The following is a 17,973-nucleotide window of genomic DNA, read 5'->3' as shown; positions in this document are numbered from 1 at the left end:
ATTTGCTATGGCCTTATTATACATTTGCTGCAGTCCTTTCTTCTTTCCTCTTTCCCGGCTGCTATTCCAGTGTGTCTTTTTCCTTTCCAAGAAGTAGTGACTGAAGAACTGCAGTCTGTGCTAAAGGACATTTCCTGGTAGATTTTTTTTTTTATGAAGAGTTGTGACTGGTTTCACTATGTACTCCAAGAGCCATAACCTCTTACTAATGTAAGTTTACTGTGTTGAAGAGTCTTAATCTCTCAGGGGACTGTGGCATATTTTACGTTAGGATGAAGGAGCTGAAAGGAAAAACAGGCTTGTATGATATTGCTGTGAGGAATCTATGTATTAGAGCTGCTGTCTGGGAAGTGAGCTTTTGTTAGACAAAGGGGAGGTTCACTGCTGGTGTGTGAGAGCTCCCGGCGCAGGTGCTGGCTCCGTCTGGGCAGCTCTGTGCTGCTGTGAAGTGAGACCCTGACTGCTTTTACCTTCAGTAGTGCACTTTGAATTTCATGTGCTGAGTAAGTCCAGTCAGTTTTCTGGGCTGGTCATTGTAGAAGACCCCAGGCTCGGAAAATGCAAACAAATTGATAGCACCTGACTTACACGTGTTTCCAAAGCTACAAGGGCATTGCAACCCAATTTGTCTTTCAGTTTAGCTTTACGTGCTGTTTGGATTAGCACGGTAGCTCGTGCAGTGCTCTGCATAGCATAGTATGTCCTTTGCTTGCTTCTTTGCATTCCTGAAGAATTGCATGGGGTGCTGTGGTATTCCTCCTGAGAGTGTATTGTTTTGAATTTTATGAATGGTTTCCAGTTTTATTTTATTATGAATAAATTTCTATATACTTTTATTCACTTTATATACTTTTGTTTGTTTGTTTGTTCCCAGGATACCCTCCAATGTCCAGCTAATCTTTAGGCTGAAAAACTTGGGGCAAATATTTCCCCAGGAGCAGGGGTCAAAACTGATGTCTCCTGACCTTCTAATTTTATTCTTAGCTAGCTGTATTTTATAAAGCAGACTGGATCTTTTCCAGTGATTGTATGCACTGTATGAGCTGAAACAACGTGCTGTATGTGCTTTCCTATGCGCTGCTCATCAAGTAATGGAATACATGAAAATTTCTGTTTCTGTGCACTTGTTAGCCAATGAGTTCATGAATTGTCCTCTCAAAATGAGGGGACCTTTGTCTTCAGCATGGTCATAGCTCACCATTCTGGCAGGACATTGCAAATATGACAGCTACTTGTTTTTCCTCCAATCTGCTACAGATGAAAAGAAAGTTAAAGGTTAAGAATGTGGTTAAATGACTAAAGTTGATGAATTTTGAAAGAGTGTATTTAGCTTCTGTTACAATATTTGGAACAATTAAAAAGAGTGGATTTGACTGCTTGTGATTTAAACTGTGAAATACTTTTTTGGCTTGTCTTTTAGCTGCAGAATCTCAATAAAAATAAAGAAATTAAACTCTATGTTCTCCATTCACCCATTTGTTTGGTTTTGCTGACATTACCTATTAACCCAATTTATCTATTAGCCTCTCTTTCCCATTTGTAAGTAAAAACCTCTGAGTTGTCTTTTTCTTTTCTTTTTTTTTTTTTTTCTTCCTGGGGAACTGACGTGTAAATTCTGTTATAACCCTATTGTGTAGCTTGTTGTTCTAAAGCCTGAGCTGAAGTGATCTGTTAAAAAATAAGCCTTAGGTGCTCATGATATCTATCAAAGGTGTGTTTTCAGCCTGTATGTTGGACACTTAAGAGCATGGTATATTTTCCATCCCAAAGGAAGGTAGTTAATATGTGCATCTTCTGCTCCTAGAGCTTCGCTTACATATGGCATGGTGGCTTCTGCTTGGCACTTTATCTCCCTGAAGCCATGGATTCCCTGGACATTGAGTAGTGTTCCAAAGGCAATTATGAGCTGTGAATTAGGTGCATTGCAACTGTTGCTTCATTTACCCTTTCACTCAAAACTAGGAGATCTGAGAATTGCATAGAAGGCTTTCAGTAAAGTTGCTCAGAAGTTGTCAAATCAAACACCTTAGCAAAGGGATTTACAGGGCTGCATTTTGCATGAGAGTAGCACACGGGGATGTTAAATAGAAGTTATTCCTGGTCACACTTTCTCTAAGGTAACACAGGTCCATAATGAAAGTGCACTTGTGTATATTGGAGGGAAGGGCGGAGGCCTCTGCCCATACCTCTTCTCGTTTCTTATGTTAACTGTGCAGAGGCTCTGCCCATGAACCGTGGTACACGAAGCCGTGCTTGATAGTTGGCAGGTCAGGTTTAATAGGAACTGCTCATCGAAGGAGGCAAGGCTTGGCCTCCTCACTACTTTGGAGTGGCATCTGCCCTCTGGGCACCATGTGCCTGGATGCACACAACATGTCCTCATCAGTCAAGTCCCATCAGACTTGCTCCTGTCATCTGCTGCCTCTCTTTCCTTTTGCTCGCTTGCATGTGTGAGATTTTGTTTTTATTTCCCCGTGGCTTTGTTTTATTTTGCACATGCAGGTGTTTTCTCCCTAATGCAGCAGAGATGCTCACAGTTCATATATTAGGCTTAATATGCTGAATCACAATCTTGTAGGCATCTTGCTAGTGATGACATTAATTAAAGAGGGACCTCTGGAAGAAACAGGCTCTTAATTTTGGTTCTGTCATTCACCTCTAATTTCAATGCCTGAAATAAGTATAGAAACTAATGAATAGTGGAGGCTGTTGCCTTTTAGAAACTGAAATTTGTTTGTGCTTGCTTGTAATTTCCATGGAGTCCTTTTTATCTTTTTCTCCCTTGTAGTCCAGACTGCCAAAGAGCTGTGAGTAAAGGGTGACTGATGTACACTTACATGGAAACTTTCATCCAGGAGTTATTAACTCGGTTTTATTAACCTTGAGTAATGCATGTAATGCCATATACAGTGTATATAGCATTTTCATTTCAGAATTAAATGAGGTATTGTGACATGCAATGGCGGAATCAGGTATGAAATCCTATGTTTGATTTGTAGCCAGTTTGACCTGGTTTTGCAAAGGGAGAAGATGTCCTGTGCTCAGCAGCACAACTCCCTTCCAGTGGCTGGCTATGACAGTGGAGCTCTCAACACCAAGGGGGCTGCAGCACTTCCACAGTCTCTGTCAGATTGTGATTCAGATGAGATTGTCAGGAAGGCAGGAAATCTATTAAAATAATCAAGTCAAGTGAGGAATAACCTGTTTTATTCTGTCTGCACTGTGCTGACAATTCTCACACATGTGCCAGAGCCTCAGTGAAGAAGCAGTTGTGTTTCTACCCCAGGGTCAATGGCAGAAAACATCTCATGGCTGTCTTAGGTTTGTAGCAAGGCAAGAATCAGAACAGGTGGGAATTCAGAAATAGTTCTCATTGCAACACACATGTGAAGCTGCAATAATGTACAAATGGCTCTGTCACCCTGCCCTGGTTATGGATGAAAAATACTGGCTCGGTTTTGCTGCCCAAGGACAGCACATGCTCAAGTGCCAATTCTTGTAATTCTTTTTCAAGGACTTGGCTGTATTTTGGCCCATAGCTTTAAATCAGAACTGCTTAAAGCGCTGCTGGTTTTGTCTCATTATTTCAGTGAACTATTTCTGGTCTGTTAGGTAAGCACTTCGATGGTGTGAATGAAAACAGCTCCCCAGCTGGTACTGTTGGTGTGCCTACACACTTGTACCCCTTAGGTCAGAAGAGAAACTGATTTTTCTGTTTATTGCTTTGTGTTGATCTGGGGTGTGTTTCAGCCTTGTGGAGTTTTTCTGACTAAAGACCACTGCTGTGTATTTGGTTGCAATGTGCCATAATTGTGCGTATTTCAGGAAACAACCTGTTCATTTCTTCTCCTCCTTCTGGGATGGTGCAGCTGTCTTTGGATGCCAGGGTGACACTGGGGTAATTCACGTGTCTTTTGTGCCGCTCCATGTTTTTGGTATTCCTGGTTACCCAAAGGTGGCTTCAGAGCATTCCACTCAGAGTGGCTTGTTGTTACCAGGGCTGTTAGTGAAATACTGACAACATCAATCTGAAGGAACAAGCCCTTGCCAGCCTGTGGCAATTTTCTGGAGCAATGCACAGGTGACTGGGCAAATGAAAGTGCCCGTGAGGCACATTTTTGCTTTGTTTTAATAATAAACATTATCAATAAAGCCCTGTTACTTCCATTAATCAAAGCTAATTTGGCACACCATCCTTGCAAAACAATAATCCTTGTTTTTTATTTAAGGGCAGGTCTTTTAGCAGTAGATTGAAATTACTGGATTGCCTTTTTGTTTTCCCAGGCTTTTTCTTCAGAACTTCTGCTCTAGCCTCACTTTAAATTTACTATTGTCAGTCACTGTTTTCATATAATTAGTTCTCTTCTGGTCACATGGTAAGCCTCTGTACACTCTGGTCCTACCCGCAAAACAAGGAATGCCTTCTTTGTTCGAATTCTGTGGCAAGAAATTCCTGAATGAATTTGGAGAAGTTGGTTACAGATTCCTTTCTTGACCTACAGAAGCTCTTTAAAAGTTTTTTACCCTTTCTGTGCCCTTTGTCTGAAGAGTAAGGCAAACAAAAGATAAGGCAAATTAATTAATTACTTCTTTGTGTTTGTTTTCTTCCTCACTTAAGGCAGAAGACAGCCCATCCCTAAACCCATTTATTTTATTAATTTTAAGGCCAAGCATTTTGTGTCTGCACCTGCAGACACTGCTGGTTTTATAACAGAAGAACTTTTGATTTGTAATAATCAGAAACCATAGCACAACTTCACTAATGCTATGTGTAGTATCTTGTTGAAAACTCCACTAGTATAGCTATAGCTAGGGTAGGAATAAAAATGAAGTTGTTTCACTGAAAATCATCTTTTGATGAAAAAAACAGACACATAAATAAAGGATTCAATTTTGGCTCCTGAATTTACATAGGACTAAAATGGAACTGTGTCCCTCCTTCAACCAAGAGGTCATTGCTTTAGATTTAATTCTCTAGAAAAACAACTTCAAATTGTTTCAGAAGTTTTGTTGGAAGAAAGCTGTTTTGTAAATCAGTTCTAGCTATGGGCATACATTTTTTTCCAAAATGTTTGTATTGTTTCTGTTCATCCCTATTGCTTAGAAGTACTAAAAATTAATTTTTTTCTTCTATATTTGAACATTTGGAAAATTCTCTTCCTCATGCCAGTCTTGAAAGGTGCAACAAGGCCCTGTAGCTGCAAACACTGCTGATTTTAGAAGATACAATCAGTACAAGTCACCTGCCTGCATTACTTTTTGCAGGACAGGATACATCTTTTTACCACTTGCTATGGTGAATACTTACCAATTTTAGTTATTTGAATTAATTATGGTGTTATTTAATTATTCACAGTGGATTCTTCTTTAAAAGACATACTTTCTGCTTGATCATTTGAGTAAGTTACTTGTTTCATTATGTTTGCTGTGACTTGCCCCAAACGAATTTCTTAATCTTAAATAATTTTTAAAATATTTATTTCCTTCTTTATTCATAAGGAAACTCCATCCTCAGTCATCAAGTAGAACAGGTAACATAATATGTGCTATCAACCGCTAGAGATAACAGCAAAATATTTTTCTCTCGCTTCAGAGTTACAAGAATATTTAGTTTTACTTACCAAAATAATGGTTAAGATCTTTTTCAGCAGTGCTCTGTTTCCAAGTCAATGCTGCCCCTTTAAAGATACACTGAGCCTGACCTGACCTCTCTTTATCTCCCCTCTCTTATCACCAGCAGGACCGTGGGTCCTGGTAGGCTCTGGATCTGGCTTTCCTTTTTACCTAGTGCTTGAGCTGCCTGCAGATTAAATGGTGTTGGGTTGTGTCAATCCTCAAATTGAAAATTTTATTTTTACTCCAGCTGTTTTCTTTGGATAGTTTTTCAGGGTGGGTTGTGGGGTTCTTTTGTTGTTGTTTGTGTTTTATGCACAATTGGAAAGGGAAGCATGTCAGAATGATTCAGACTTTAGAAAAACCGTAGTTGGCACCCATCCAGGGTATCAGAAACGGATTGCTTTGGTTCCAAAAGGAAACAGGGCTTAATTAGATGTCCAAACAGCCCTGCTAGCTGGCAGTCTAATTGGGATGCACTTTGCTATGCAGCAACACACGAGGCAGGACAGAAGGAGCCTAAACCCTCGTCATTTTTCTCTGTGAGTTGGGCAGGTCTAATCTGCATTTTCTTCCATGCTCATTTTAATGGTACAATCTTTATTAATCCAAAAAATGGTGCAAGTATGTATATATTTTTATTGGATTTATTTTCCTCTATCCTGTTGCATTTTCAGATTAGGGCAGCTAAGAGAAACAACACTAGTGATATATGTTTCAGCAAGGGGAAAATGACACTGAAATGTTTCTTCTAGTTTGTCTCAGAGAGCTGAGAGACATTTCAGTGAGTTGACATTAAGAGAGAGAATAAACTATGTGGTTTGGTTTTTCAAAATTCATGACTTCATGTGGTTAAAACATTTCTATTTAAAAGATCATGACCAGTTCTTATTAAATATGGATATATGTGCACAGTTCTCCATGTCAGTCATGGTCTTCTCTATGGAGCCAATCTATTTAGCATCCACTTAGTAGGAGCACTGCCTCCCTGAAAGGTGGCAATAGCAGATGGCCTTATGGCAGCCAGGAGAGGTACTTCTCCTTTCATGGCATAGATATGGTGGGATATGTTCCTGCACATTTGTAGCTGTCTCTTCATATGGGCGCAACATGTAATGCTTTACAAAGTCAGTATACTTTGTAATATGACTGCCGGAAGATATTTCCATGTTATTTCCATAGAGTTCAGCCAGGTGCAATGGGGAAATCTGGTTCCCTAATGTCACAGACTGCAAAATGAGATACAGGCAGCAGGAGAACCAGTTCCCTGATGGGGCTCGTAGCAGTGACCAGGTGTGACATCCTGCAAGTGTCACAGCTGCCAGAGAGGGGCCAGGCACTTATTCAGCTGCTGCAAATGGCGAGGCAAAAGAACTGGGGCTTGGACCTCCTGCCTTCCTAGATGGCAAGGTCCACTACCTTTGAGACACTCAGTGGGGATACCAGGCCTCCTTAGTTTTGTCTTTGGAGCACTCATAGAGTCCTGACACACTAAAAAGGTAAAACAGATGCTAGACTGCTTTATGCCTGTCTGCAGTTTAATCCTTCTGCTCCCTTCTGAAATCTGTGAATTTTTATATCACTTATTTATTATTTTTTTAAGCATTCCCTCTTTCCTAACGGACATCAGGACAGTGGGGATCCTTTCCAGGCTTCTTTGCTCTCCTCCTGGTGAGGGTGGGAGTGGAAACTGGTGAACAGGACAGAGTGTATCCCCTGAAGAAAATACACTTCCGCAAGGGCTCAAACCTTCCCAGAGAAGTGTGTGCCACTGGTGTTACAGCTCAGAGCAAATGGGACTTTTCAGCAATTTAATACCACATTGTCTCTAATCTGTGTCTAATTTCTCAGACAAAATTATTGTTCCAGAGCTGGCTTCCTTTTCCTTGTTTTATTGTCAATTTTTCCCACTGCCTATGTTCAGACTGTACTGCCAGTTTTGTTTCTGGGTAGGTTTTTTTTGTTTGTTTATTTGTGTTTTGTGTGTTTTGGTTGTGTTTGTTTGTTTTGTTGGTTTTGGTTTTTTGTTTTTTTTCTACTTGTGTTTGTGGTTCTTCTAGAATCAGTTGCGTCCTTTCTTAGTTCCCAGTGGAGTGCTGGCAGCTGCTCTCAGTCCCCGGTGATTATCACTGATGTGCTTCTTACTTCCTCTTCCAGGTAATTAATGAGTAGATTTAACAAGATCGGACCTTAAAATCCCTCTGGTATCCAAGTAACCTTCCTCCAGCTACAATATGGTTTTGTTTATTTTGCCTCCATAAACTGTTTATTTCTAGAGCCTTCTGAAGAGTTATGGTAGGAAAGAGTACGTGCATGCCTGGAGTACCAGAAATGGAATTAAGGGGAAAGGGCCTCTTTGCTTCTCAGATCATAAGGAAATCTTGACATTAGTCTGTACCCTTTCTTGCAGGATTTGACATTGCTTTTGGATTTCGAGCTGCTGGGATGCAATGTCTCTACTTTTCTGCCACTGCAGCCTGTTCTTAGTCCTCTCTAAAACAAAGTAACTTTTCTTACAAGATGGCAGATACTTGAAATATGATACTTTAATATCAAAGCCCAGCATCTCATCTCATGAACACTGCTTCATCTGGAGTCTAAACTGCTGTTTTCAAGGCATCTATACTGGGTTTTTTTCTGAACCTCCACCCAATGATAACATGTTAGCATGTGTTCTTTATTTTCATTTGGCTTTACATGGAGGATTTTAGGATTTGTGCTTTTGGAGACAGTTGCAATTCTTTTTGTTCAGCAAGATGGGTTACCCTGACCCTTACCTTGTTCGCTGGTTCATGTATTTCTTTGCTCTTCAAGGCCAAACCCTATAAAAGTTAGTCAACACAACAGAGTTGAATTTAGACAGGAGTACTATGGCTGAGCACAGTGCTGGTGGTAACTCTTAGTGACCCTTATAAAATAAAATGCTTACAAGGTTGTGCGCTTCTATTGCTGAAGGTCTCCTCTGCAGAAACAAGGCATATGTAAGAAATCTTTTTAAGCCACAACATCTCTCATGCTGAGCAGAGAAATCACAGAAGGGTTTGGGTTGGATGGGACCTTACAGGTTCCAACCCCTCTGCTACAGGTAGGAACACCTTCCACTAGACCAGGTTGCTCGAAGCCCCATCCAGCCTAGCCTTGAACACTTCCCAGGGATGGGGCATCCACCAGCAGCCTTAAGGCACACAGATAGGCATATACAATATTCAAAAAAGCTTTAAGCATTTTCTCTAGCTTGACTGTTCAGATACACTTAGAGGATTTTTGCTTATTAATTAAGCCTAGATTTAGAGATGAAATAGGAATCTGGACAAAGCACTTTCTTAAGAGAGGGGGGAAAAATTTAAAAAATCAGAGAGCAGAGCCAGTAATTTGTAAGGAACAGGTGAGTGGGATTGCAGTGACGTATTTCCCTAACGCTGACCCACTGATAGCCATAAGCTGAACGCACAGCGGTGACAAATGCTGACAGATGAGCTGTATTGATCCTCCACAGAACGGCCGGCCCGTCCTGTGAGTGGCCCCTCGTCCACACGCGTTTCCCTCCGGGCTGGGCGGTGCGGGGATGCTCGGGGGTTGTCCGGAGGGGGGCGGGCCAGCTGGTGGGGGGTTTCCCGGGGGTTGCCCCGAGGGGAGGGGGCGGTGCGGGAGCCTGCGGCGGGAGGGCCTGGCCCCGCCTCGCCACTGCCCGCGCCGGCCGCAGGATGTTCTGCCTGAAAGGTGAGGGAGCTGCGCGGAAGGGAGGCAGGGAAGGGAGGCGGGTGGGCGCCGTGGTTCCCAGCGGGACCTTGGGGTCTGGCGGAGAGGGCGGGGATATGTGGTTCCTTTTGTTCCAGCGATGCGCGTCGCTGCCCGGCGTGATCCTGCGGGAAGGTGCCGGACAGCCCGGCAGACAAAAGGCCAGGGGTGGGCGCGGTGCGGGCAGAGGGGCCGCGTCCGCAGGGGCTGCGCACATGGGGAATGGGTGGAGGGGTAGCGCTGCTTCCCAGGAACTTCTGCGGGGGCTTCTTGTGTGGAGCATCTCTACTTAACTGGTGACGCCGCACCACGGGCGTACTTGCCTTTATTTGTTTTTCTTGTCATGGAGCGCCCGGAGAAGAGCAGAGAGTTGGTCGTGCTGCGTTATTGCAGATGCTTGGTAGAAACACAGCTGTCCTGCCGGGTGATGCTTCCTCTCGTTCGGATATGGTGCAACAAGAGTTTCTACGCCTAATGAGATAGCTTTTTTTTTTTTTTTTTTTAATTAAACTTCTTAAGAACATGGTTCTGAAACTAAAAGATTATGAAAAGCTTACTAGTTTTGTTTAGCGCCCATATTTTTCTTTTTATTACAAACTGATCTTACTGCTACTTTTCTTACTCAAGTAAGATGAAAGCTGATTCCAGAGAGCTGTTGTAAGGAAGGGTGTAGCAGTTGTAAAAAAACATGATTTCCTTGGGAAAGAGTAGCGATTAATTACTTCAGTGCTTATCAATGCTTGCTCAGAGTGTTTTTCTCTCTTAAGTTAGCTAGAGACATGGTTCAGTGGTGGACTTGGCAGCACTGGCTTAACAGTTGGACTCGATGATTTTAGAAGTCTTTTCCAACCTAATTCATTCTACGATTCTATAAAACGTTGACAACTTTTATTCTACTACTGACTTCTATTTTTGCAAAGTCACCGCTAAGGGTCTTGGTGCAGTTGCCAACCATAAATTTAAAAAGATAGTAAAGTTATTTTCCTGCAAATTTTAGAGGAGTGATTCAGTGTTTCTAGAGAAAATCTTAATGAATTGCACAACACAATTTGCTGTGCAGTGATTTATCTTAGTTTTTCCTGTGTACAAAAAACCTGCACTGTTTAAAATTCTTAACTCCACAACAAGAGATTTTCAATTCACAACAATTCAACAGATCACTGGAATTACAAAACAATAAAAGATAAAACTTTTGTTGAAGCATTAACTTAGTGATACAGGACAGAAGTTGATGTTTAAGTGAAGAGTATAAATAGGTAAAAGGTTTTCAAGCCAATTGAGTAACCAGGCAGCTAAAAAGACTGAGACTTCTGTAATCTAGATTGGCTGACTGAAAATGAACCAAGGAGTAAAGTTTTCAGAGATTGACCTATGTGCAGCAAATGAGCTTGTACATAAGCAAAATATTTTTGTTTTACATAATAAAATGGAATTACGATAGCTTTTTTTTTTGGGAAGTCTTAAGTTAAATGTATATGAAAAGAGTTCTCAAAATGTTCAGGTTTTATTTGTGAGTAGGTTGCTACTTACAAGATACAAAAGTCCATCTAAGGGCTCCTCTTCAAAGCGGTGAAGATACTGGATAGTTGTGGTGCATAGCAATATGTTCTGATGCATGTTAATTCCTTCCTGTTTGCACTCTATGTCACTGTGCTTTGCTCTATTTTGTTAGTTTGGAGTAGACATCTCCCTGGCTTGAGTAGCAGCAGTTATTGTGTATTACGTTATTATGCATTGAAAATCATGATCCTGAAATAATTGGCTGGAGTGTTACCACTGATAACCTCAACATGCAAAGGAGAGATGTTGTTACACACCAATCCTTTTACTGGCTTGATTGTAGCCTGCATAGGAAGGAAGATTTACTTGTCTGTTAAACAGCAGGGCGCATCTGCCTTTCAGGTGCTGGTTTGTTTGGACTCTGAGGGAGCGGGGAGAAGTAGTGTCATTGTTCAGGCCAGCTCCCAGTAGTGTTTTCTCAGTCTGATCTCTCAAGCAGTCTCGTCGATTTGATAAATGAATCCCAAGTCTGAGTCAGTGTATTCACTGGGTGTGGATGTGCTGGGTGTACGTGGAATGGGTGATGAAATCCCCACTCTAGAAGTTGGTCTCCATGAGCTCTAGGGGCTTGCTGCCTCTAATTTTTAACTTTTTTCCAGGGGAGAACAGGTGATCAGACTCAGGTGTCTCTGCCCCTGCATGGTGGGTGACCCAGTGTCTCCTGCTCTCAGGATGACCCAAGTTCTCCCGTGCTGGCTGGGGTGCCAGCCTGCCCTCGCACCTCACTCACTGCTTCAGCACAGCCTTCCAGCTCACCCCCATCATGGGAAATGTGGCTTGTATTGGTGTTTGATCAAAACTGGGTGTCTGCAGCAGAGGCAATACTGCATCTTAGTTATTGATCTTTTGGATGTAGATGAAGTACAAATGAAATATTTAAATAAATTTTCCTGTAAAAGAATTAATGCCTAGAAACGTCATGAGCCAGTTCATTGGCATATGCTGAAAAAAAATGACCTCATGTTTCTGTAATATTTACCTAAAGTTTCTGTTTCCTTCATAGAATTGTAGAATGAGAATAGTGCCAAGAAGTGCTGTAAAGCAGGCATGTGTCCCTACTGCTTGCCTGCGCTTGGGAAGTATTTTCCGCCCTTGCTTGTCTTACAGCTGTGGATTTCAGAGGGAAGTCTTTTACTAATAATAGCAAGAAGTTATGATAGAAGCTATCAGTGAAAAATCCCAGGCATGTGCTGCTTGCTCTCTGAAGAGGAGTTCCATGCTAGAAATACAGATTTATTTTTTTATTTATTTTCCTGTAAAAGATCACAGGAATGCTCACCAGTTATCTCATGTGTTCTATGCATGTAAGAACATTCCTTGGATTCCTTTCTTGGCAATGTTCTCATAAAATATCCAGTGTTTGAAATCAGAAACAGATTTTTTGTGTCTTTAAACAAATGTTTAAAGTTGCACTAGAGAGGAAAAAATGTGTAGAAGTCATTTTCTTTTTTCTTTTTTTCTGTTTAAAGTTTTACTTTTTTTTGTGTGTAGCAGCAGGCCAAAATGAGGATGGGTACTTCAAATAGTCTAAATGAAGGAATCTGTCAAAGTGAAAATTCCTGGCAGAATTAAATAAGTTTAGTTTAAGCCTGGGATTGATCTTCTGGCTTTTCTTTCTCTGACTCAATTTCAAGGTTTTTTTATTTCTGAGTTATGTGTAATTGGAATGGGACCCATTATTTTTGTAGTTGTTTTTTATATCATATGCATTATTTTATTAGGGTGAGTAACTTTGAGGATGTTTCTCATCAGCAGTTCTTCAAAGTATAAAGGCAGTTTGAACAAACACCGAATTAGTACAAACTGAGTTTTAAGTAACAAATACATGACTTTAAGTTAAAAAAAAAAATCTACTTCTGAAAGAAGAGCTCTGCTGTTTTTCTTCATTTCTCATGTATATTATGGAGTGACTCCTTTTACTCTTCTTTTTCCAGTCTTTTCTTTTTGCCACTGATTTTCCTGTTCCCACTCTAGTGAAGGGTTGGTTGGTTCATCCCGAGACTGCTGATTACTCTATCAGCTGAATGAAGTGTTCACAGTTACACCTGTGTGTTTTCCTTGGCATGCCAGGAAAGCCACAGGGAGCTCTGCCAAGCACATTGTATTCACATGCTGTGGAAAAAAATCAGTTTTTGCTTAATTGCTAAAGAGGTGTTAGTGTTTAAGACTGTGTAGAATTTGAAGGTTTTGTTCATTTAATGACAACTTTATTTAATGTCACACAGAAGGAAGAAGGGGTACAGAGGTGGGGAAAAATACATCAGTGGCTGAGCGTGGTTGACAGCATCTGGTACAGGACCAGCCTCTCTCCGTCAGGCAGCAGTGAATGGGAATGGCTTCTAATCGTGCCTGGAAGTACAGAATGAAATTGAACATATCAGAAGGAAGATTATAGGTCTGGATAATAACGTTCTGGCTGAACTTAGTCAATGCTCATAAATACTTAAAGGTAGAAGTGTATATTCGATACCATTCAAGTACTTCACCTAGAGCTACAGTCCTATTGTGTGATGTACTTAACACCAAGTAAAACACTGTTTATGCTTGGATTAATTTACAGTCTAAATGCATTGGAAAAAGGCAGCATATACAAAAATCGAGTGAATTTCTGAAGGTAGTGGAGTGCCTGGGTGGCATGATGCCTACCTGGCTTGTTTCTTGTCTCTGTAGCAGACTGGGCAAATAGAAGTCCCAAATAGTACTCATGCCATGCTGACCTGTTGGAGGAGAGTGGCATACCCCTGCTCTTGTTTCTGCAATTCAGAGGGCGCTCATAAATACATTTGATTGTGTAAGTGTGTTGTTTCACTCCTTGGAGCTGTTTTATTTGACCGTCTCTGAGGAGACCACCAAACAGCACGGGCACAGAACCTGTGGAATGAATGCCTATTGTTTGCTGTGGTTTTGCTTTGCTTTTTTTGGTCATAGAACAGGGTGTGGGCGCCTATTTTTTCCGTTGAATTTTTAAGAAGGCCAATGGCAGTGGGTGAAGCAGGGTGGACATATTCAGGCAATAGATAAAAATCTCTTCTGGCAGGTACACCAGCCTTTCCCAGGGCACATGGGCTTTTACCCCAAAGTGATATGGTGACAAGGCAAGTCAGAGAGATTCAGCTGCAAAATCAGTTAGTTTTGAAGCTCTCCTTCACTAGATCTTTAGCTGATGTGGAGGTCACATGTGTAGACTGCTGTACGTGCCTAGCTTTCAGTACTTGAATTCAGCTTGTGCTTTTTAAATGCAGCATAGTATAAATACACACATGCAAAAATACTTGATGCTTGTAGTCCATTAGTTGACTTGGTGTTCAGTCTTTAAGACTGTGGAAATTGGCTTCTTTGTTGTCACAACTGTATAACTGAGACACAGCTTTTCTTTAGATTCTGTTTTTACTTCACGTGTTCATTTAATTAAGGCACACTCTGCCTTTCTGCTCTGCATCTGGGCCTTTACTGCAGACTGCAACAGGAGCTGTTTGCACAGTTCACACAGCGCTGAAATCCTGAGGAGGGCCTGTTGGTCAACAGTTCATAAGTAGAGATATCATCTGCTGTCTTCCTTGACCTTCTAATGTTTGCTTTTAAACAATATCTGTTAACCCACTGCATTGTCTGCAGGCTGCAAGTACAATGCAGTTGGTGATAGCTTTGCAAAGCAGTAGTAGCGGGCAGTGAATTTCTGTCAAATTGCAGCAAGAAGCCAGCATTTAATTTTAAGCAGTGAAAAAAGCATGCAGGCCGCAGATCATTAAAACAGATGTCGAAGTAGCATGCACAGCTGATTGGATTCATAAGCACTGAAAGAATTTCATGTTGAAGTGGTCTTTGAGACACATACACATAACTCAAAACCTATAAATATCTTCATACATTTTTCAGTGGTTTAAGCATACTAATGATTTCACGTTGTGTAAGTATTGTGTTACCAGATTTGTGTTCTCTATGCTTGTCACTTTTCTACATTGGCTTTCTCCCCCTGCCCTACTCCCTCCCAACAGCATTTGTTCAGAAGGCTGCTGTTACTTCCCGGGAAATGCCGTAAGCCTTTGTCAAATGGGAGACCCATTCCCTGTGAAAGCACTTTGCATGGTATTAAGAAATGGAAATTTTGTTAATTCTTTTATTCAGAGTCCAGTCACAGCTGTGATCCTGCCTGTGGTTAATGGCTGTCAAAACAGTCTATTAATTACCTCAGGCATCTTTTCCTAATACTATCCCAATCCTCTAGAGCATCCCACTATTTTATATCTATATTTTAAAAAAATTCTGAAAGTGTTTTTGGTATTTGAAGCTCTTGTGTAACTTATCTAGACTTTGAGACTTCAAAATATTTTAAACTTAATTGCTGGTCGTATGCAGAGGGATTACAAAAGCATAGCTTATTTAGTCTAGCTGGTAGCTTGTGAGGAAAATACCACAAGGAGGGAGGAAACCTGTTGAAGTCCAGGGAGAGTATTGGCACACGATAAATGGTTACGAATGTGTTCTGAATTAATTGAAGTCAGACATTAAAAGGTTCCAAACCATCTGAGGAGGGAAGTTGTGAAACAGACATCCAAACAGGATAATGGGGACAAAGAATGTTTTTTAGATGGTCCTTGATAAGGTTGTGGAGTGTTTAAGTCAGAATTTCTGGAGCTGCTAAGGGAAGCTTGTGACAGAGTGCTATATGGAAGCTTGGGGACAGGACTGCATTTGTACTTTGCATATGCTGTAGTCATCCCACGTTTGAGTGCTTCTCTTGGTCCTCCTGTGAAGACCTGAAGAATTATCCCTTTAAATATGCAATTGCAGCTTCTGAAGTTTCTCTTTATTCTGTCTGCTTCACTGCAGGCTGGCTACAGAAAAAGGCTGGATGAGGAGCAGGGTGTGCCCCAGGTCCTCATGCCATCAAACCATTCGGCAGGCATGCCCTGCTTACCCCATTCTTTCCTTTAGACTTGGGAACAGATGCCGCTGGGGCGGAAAATTCACCAAAAGTTCCGCCTGGTCAGGATTGCTGGACTTTTCCTGTTCTTTTCTAGTGCCAGGTGTGCTGCATTCTCCTTAGAAGTTTTATCTTACAGATTTCCTGGTTTTACAGGGTCGTCAGACTTCGCTGACACCTTTCAGTTTTCTCTTGCTCTTTTCCTGTGAGGCACTGTTTTTATACATGTAGTGAGATACTGCTGTGTCTCACTGTAGGCTGCTTGTTACAAGGTGTTTCTTGGCCCGTGAATCCTTCTAATCTAGAGGCATGTTGGAAATCTGCTCTGTACAGCATAGCATCCTGGCCTCTTTCCATTTCTGACTTCTAATCCATCTCCACTTTAATTTAAACCCATCAATAGTACTGAAACAGAAAGACAAAAAAGGAATTTTAGCCATTTCCTGTAGTGAATACAAGGAGTAACACTTCTGGTGCTCAAGCAGAGGTATCTTCAGCATCAGCAGATCCTGCTTTTTGGAAGAGGAATGTGTTTTCTCTCTGCATCTCTGCCACAGAGTCCTGGATTGTTCTGTGTGTTTTTTAGCCTTAACAGAATTGTTGCGTCTTTAACATGCGTACGTGGGATAAAGAAGAATGACACTTTAATAATGAGGAAAAGCCAGCTTTTTCCGCTCTTCATTATTAAGGCCAATAAGTTGAAGACTGTTTCCTGAAGGTTTAATTTGCAGGGAGCCTTGTGTTTAATAGGAGAAAAGCTTTCCACCGTCTGAATGCACAAAATGGACCCTTCGTCAGCCATTCAGGTTTGCTTTTTGTTGCCCCAGTTTCATAGTCAGATGAATGCAAGATCATAAGGAGGTTTTTGTAGTTTCTGGCGACCAGGAGCCATTATTTGTGCAACACACTGTGGATAGGTGCCCTTCCTCATGCAAACCATTCTGGAAAACAGCAGATCGTGGGAATGCTGAGTCCTTCTTGAGGAAGAACGATGCAAGATTTGGTGTTAAGCTTCTCTTCTTTCAGGCAGAGTACTGGAGTAAGTGTGGCTGTCAAATGAGGAGAACAGAAAAAACTGCAAAGCTATTTTTCCTACCTAATGGATACATGGAAGACAGTTTTTGATTCTTTTCAAAGCCTTATTTTTCTCAATCTCTTGTGTGTCCATGTGTATTGTTATGAGTCAGTGCATGCTCTGGAGCAGCGTGGCTGGCAATGCCAGTGCTCCTGCCCAGGGGATTGCTGTGCTGAGAGATGTCCCACTCTGTTGGGTCACACAGCTTGTAGCTCCACTCTGGAGATCTTTAAGGGTTTCCCATGTTGTTCTCCTGTGCAGAGGTTGCTTCTCATCTTGAAGGATTGTTTTCAAATCAGTTTAAAATAATTTATCAGGCTAAAAATTTTGAAACCTGTTGTTGAATTAGCAAGCTAATTTGTGTGGCTTTACTCTCATTTGTCTTTTTAAAAAGTCTAGCTCAAAATAAATATAAAGGCTGAGTGACTTTTTTTAAGAACCACAATATTTATAACGATCTGCTCAACCTCAAATTTATCTTGATTCAGTAGCCTTGGTATCATCTGCAAATTTTCTGAGGGTGCCCTTGATCCCCTCATTCTGATCACCAGAAAGGATATTAAACAGGACTGGCCTGTGGGGAACATCACTAGTGACTGCCCACCAGCTGGATGTAATTCCATTTACCACAACCCTCTTGGCCCAGCCATCCAGCCAGGTTTCTGCCCAGCAAACAGTGCACTCAGCCAAGTTATGGGCTGCCAATTTCTCCAGGAGAATGCTGTGGGAAACTTTATAAGGCCTTACTAAAGTTCAAGTAGACAACATCCTCGTCTAACATAGTGCTTAAAAATTCTTTGTGGGGTACTTACACTGACCATGCAAAACCAAAACATTTTTAGAAGTACTCACTAAAAATAGTGAATTCTCTCAATACAGATTTGAATTCTTTGTATAATTTTTGTTATTTTAATCTTGAAAGCCTTCCTGACTCTCCACGATGCACCTGGCCAAAGCGGGCCTTCTTGGGAACATGTGTGTGTCCAGGAGGTGGCACTGTGTTTTTGACAGCAGTGATGGTATACATGAACACAAGGAAGCCTCAGCAGAGCATTTCCTCCAG

The 17,973-nt window shown here is 41.4% G+C and overlaps 1 protein-coding gene across 8 annotated transcripts in view; it reads left to right on the top strand.

Moving 5' to 3' along the window:
- Positions 1 to 17,973, top strand: part of NHSL1 (NHS like 1) — a 177,422-nt gene that overhangs the window by 81,438 nt on the left and 78,011 nt on the right. The window contains exon 1 of one of the 8 annotated variants that reach the window (XM_027888006.1): positions 9,297 to 9,333. The exons of the other annotated variants lie outside the window; for them this stretch is intronic. Within the exon in view, the coding sequence (XP_027743807.1) occupies positions 9,318 to 9,333 (16 nt within the window). The 5' untranslated portion in view covers positions 9,297 to 9,317. Of the gene's footprint in view, positions 1 to 9,296; positions 9,334 to 17,973 lie in introns of those variants that run through there. 8 annotated transcript variants of the gene reach the window in all.

The sequence above is a fragment of the Empidonax traillii genome, unplaced genomic scaffold, assembly GCF_003031625.1.
Source record: "Empidonax traillii isolate 1590-97213 ecotype Southwest subspecies unplaced genomic scaffold, ASM303162v1 scaffold229:size1690559, whole genome shotgun sequence".
Taxonomy (NCBI): Eukaryota; Metazoa; Chordata; class Aves; order Passeriformes; family Tyrannidae; genus Empidonax; species Empidonax traillii.
This window is presented reverse-complemented; position numbering and strand designations above follow the sequence as displayed.